This window comes from Malurus melanocephalus, unplaced genomic scaffold (assembly GCF_030028575.1).
Source record: "Malurus melanocephalus ecotype Western Australia unplaced genomic scaffold, MMel_1.1 scaffold_313, whole genome shotgun sequence".
NCBI lineage: Eukaryota > Metazoa > Chordata > Aves > Passeriformes > Maluridae > Malurus > Malurus melanocephalus.
Genome location: NW_026623545.1, coordinates 577,374 through 581,563, shown reverse-complemented (window position 1 = coordinate 581,563; position 4,190 = coordinate 577,374). Strand labels below are relative to the sequence as shown.

At 38.7% G+C, this 4,190-nt stretch overlaps 1 protein-coding gene across 1 annotated transcript in view; it reads left to right on the top strand.

The window, feature by feature from the left end:
* SLITRK6 (SLIT and NTRK like family member 6) overlaps positions 1-4,184 on the top strand; it is a 6,852-nt gene extending 2,668 nt beyond the window's left edge. Inside the window, exon 2 of the mRNA XM_057377418.1 lies at positions 1,278-4,184. Within this exon, the coding sequence (XP_057233401.1) occupies positions 1,293-3,815 (2,523 nt within the window). The 5' untranslated portion in view covers positions 1,278-1,292 and the 3' untranslated portion in view covers positions 3,816-4,184. The remainder of the gene's footprint in view (positions 1-1,277) is intronic.
* Positions 4,185-4,190: the final 6 nt, after the last annotated feature.

The following is a 4,190-nucleotide window of genomic DNA, read 5'->3' as shown; positions in this document are numbered from 1 at the left end:
TTTCCTCTTTTGGGAAATGTGAAAATACTTAATTAAAGGTTATAAACAGTGATTTCACTTTACCTTATGTATCAAGAGTTACCATTGGTCTTGCTAATTAGGCATCCTTAACAGAAGGAAACAGAATCTTCAGATTCTAGGACAAATTTATTCAAACCAATAACGAATGACTGACTTAAAAATCTGAATTTTGCTTGCAACTCTGCAGCTGTACTGTAATGAAACATTTATCAGGTATTTCAAAGTTCAAGATCAGCTTCAAAGGTGMTAATTATGTTACATAAAATACAGTTGATACTGGTGATAATTTTTAATTTGTAAAGCACAGTGAGTTCCATATACATTGCACTGYGGTAATTGATGATTATAGCCATTGGATTCATTGGAATCATTGCTTGCTTGTTTCTTCTGACATGTACTGCATTGTTAGTTCTCTCTTACTTTTTGTACATAATTTTTTTTTTTTATGTGTATATTATATACAAACRTTACACTGTTGTGTCCTGTGGTTCCTCTTCCACTGAATATCCATAAACTACAAAATATGCATTMAAATTTAAGTAAAGGAAAACACTTATTTTGTCTATTACCTCTTCAGTTTCTGAGTACAAGGATTTCAGAGGAAATATCTTTTGATTTCCTTACATAATACAGAACCAAAAAGTGACTCCCTGTACCCTGACTGAATGGGCTTTTGCTCACAGCACATTGTTGAACCAAACCAAATCTTACTTCTTCTCTTCAGCAGCTGGACAATATTAAGTTAATCTTAGCAAGGTACTCTTAAAATTTGCAGTGCTAGGTGGTGACACAAAGCAATGATTTAAAATACTATATTAGCTTTGATATAAGTTGCTTGGGACAGTAACTTATTACTGCTGTCCACTGGTAGTCTATACAGTATATAAATAAAGGCAACACACTCCTGATTATTTCCTACTATGGGTATCAGCATGAAAGTACTGAAGCTTTCCCCTTATGATGCTCTTTATTCATTCAGTACATTAAAGTAAATATATATTCTCTAATTAGAAAATAATTCAAGGGTTTTGAGTGATATATTGATTGGAAGGTGAGGTAACTCAATGACAAGCATTAAGAATGTTTTTTCCTTGCTCTTGCCCCAGGGAGGAAAAAAAATAAAATCAAAAAACAATCCAAACCTTGTGAAACCATGACTACATTTTTCTTTCTTTTCTCTTTTTTTCTTTTTTTTTTTTTTTTTTTTTTTTTTTTTTTTTTTTTTTTTTTTTTTTTTTTTTTTTTTTTTTTAATAGAACCTGCTGGACAAGATGAAGCTTTGGATTTTTATTCTATATTCAATTGTGGCTGCATCTGATCCTCTCCAGTCACCGCCTTCTTTTTCTTCAGTCAGAGGATCATGTGAGAGTCTGTGTTCCTGTGAAGAAAAGGATGATACCATAATCATCAACTGTGACAAAAGAGACATCAAGATGATATCAGAAATAACTGTCCCACCATCACGGCCTTTCCATCTTAATTTGTTAAACAACGGTCTGAGTATGTTACACGTGAATGATTTTGCTGGCCTTGTTAATGCTATTTCTCTACATCTTGGTTTTAACAATATTGCAGATATTGAGCCTGGGGCTTTCAATGGTCTCAGCCTTCTTAAGCAACTTCATATCAATCACAATTCTTTAGAAACACTTAAAGAAGATACGTTTAATGGATTGGAAAATTTRGAGTTTCTTCAAGCAGACAACAATTTCATCACAGTGATTGAAGCAAGTGCCTTTAGCAAGCTCAACAGGCTTAAAGTGCTTATTTTGAACGATAATGCCATTGAGTATCTTCCTCCAAACATATTCCGTTTTGTGCCATTGACCCATTTGGATCTGCGTGGAAACCAGTTACAGACACTGCCCTATGTTGGTTTTTTGGAACATATTGGTAGAATAYTAGACCTTCAGTTGGAAGACAATAAATGGGCCTGTAACTGTGATTTGTTGCAGCTGAAGATATGGCTTGAGAACATGCCTCCTCAGTCCATAATAGGGGACGTGGTATGCAATAGTCCTTCAGTTATCAAAGGCAGCATATTAAGTCGGTTGAAAAAAGAATCGCTTTGTCCCACTCATCCTGTCAATGAACTTGAAGATCCTTCAGGGTCACTGCCCTTGGTTGTGACCACCTCTGCCAGTGATAGTCTCCTGTCAACTAAGGTGATTCCTCTCCTGAAAGCTCCTACTAAAGAACCAGTTTTAGTACTTCATACTTCCAAGCCGACTACATTTCCAGGAATCTCTTGTCCCGTCCCTTGTCACTGCACCAGCCATATGCTCTCAGGAGTTCTTATGCACTGCCAGGAGCGAAATATCGAAAGCTTGTCTGACATAGGACCCCCTCCTCCAAATCCTAAAAAGCTTATTCTAGCTGGGAACATTATTCAGACATTGTTGAAATCAGATCTTGTGGACTATGCCAGCCTGGAAATGCTTCACCTGGGGAACAATCGCATTGAGATCCTTGAGGAAGGTTCCTTTATGAATCTGACTAGACTACAGAAATTATATCTTAATGGCAATCATCTTACAAAGCTAAGTCAGAATCTCTTCCTTGGCCTTCAGCACCTCGAGTACTTGTACCTTGAATATAATGCCATCAAAGAAGTTTTGCCAGGGACATTTAATGCAATGCCAAAACTGAAAGTCCTCTACCTTAATAACAACCTTCTGCAGGCTTTGCCACCCCATATCTTTTCAGGTGTTCCCCTCACCAGATTAAATCTGAAAACAAAYCAATTTGCTCATTTGCCTGTGAGCAATGTCTTGGATGAACTGGATATGCTGGTACAAATTGAACTTGAAGACAACCCTTGGGACTGTACCTGTGATTCAGTGGGTCTACAAAAATGGATACAAAAACTGAGTAAGAATACCATGATGGGTGGTATTTTTTGTAAATCTCCAGGACACCTAGCAAAAAAGGAATTGAAATCCCTAAACAGTGAAGTGTTGTGTCCAGGTTTAATAAACAGCCCTGCCCTACCAACTCATGCCAGTTTTGTAGTGGTGACAACTTCTGCTCCTACTGCCAACACCGCAGACACCATCCTGCGGTCCCTTACAGATGCTGTCCCACTTTCTGTTCTAATATTAGGACTGCTCATTGTGTTTATAACTATTGTATTTTGTGCAGCAGGAATAGTCGTTCTTGTTCTTCACCGGCGCCGAAGATGTAAAAGGAAACAAGCGGATGAGCAGGTGAGGGACAGCAGCCCRGTTCACCTCCAGTACAGCATGTACGGGCACAAGACCACACACCACACCACGGAGCGCCCAGCTGCCACTCTCTATGAGCAACGAATAGTCACGCCCATGGTTCAGGTCTACCACAGCCCATCCTTCAGCCCCAAGCATAGTGAGCAGCAACAGGAGGAGGGAAGTGAGAGGGAAGCTAATGATTCCAAATATCTTCGCAGAAGTCTCTTGGAAAGAGAGAACAGTTCGCCGCTTACAGGTCCAAATGTCAAATACAAGGCTACAGATCAATCTGCCGAATTTCTGTCTTTTCAGGATGCTAGCTGCTTGTACAGAAAYATCCTTGAAAAAGAGAGAGAACTGCAGCAACTAGGGATCACAGAGTACCTAAGAAAAAATATTGTCCAGCTCCAGCCTGACATGGAAGTTCGTTATCCTGGAACGCATGAGGAGCTGAAGCTAATGGAGACACTCATGTACTCCAGGCCAAGAAAGGTTTTTCTAGAACAAACTAAAAATGAGTATTTTGAACTCAAGGCTAATTTACATGCTGAGCCTGACTATCTGGAAGTCCTGGAGCAGCAAACGTGAAGTGATAATATGTTGGGCTGGGGCCGAATTTCTGTAATTTTATTTTAAGGTATAACCATTGTAAATAAAAGTGCCTTATAATAACATGTCAACAGTCAGAACTTAAGCACAGCAGTAATCCTAGCAAAGAAAAACTCAGGGATCACTGTGGGAAGCCATGGGGTTGTGTGCAGGCAATATGTTACACCCCAAGTTAAACAGAATTTTATGTGATTGAACTGTGGGAGGAAGATTATTCTTATAGTGCTTATTGCACTATTCCTCGTCATTTTGAAAAGGTGTGTATGGCATTCTCTGTTCTGTACTCTGTTTTCCAATCTAGGGAAAAATATTCGTTACCTTTACTCCTTCTTTTTTCCCCTCCATTTAATTAGA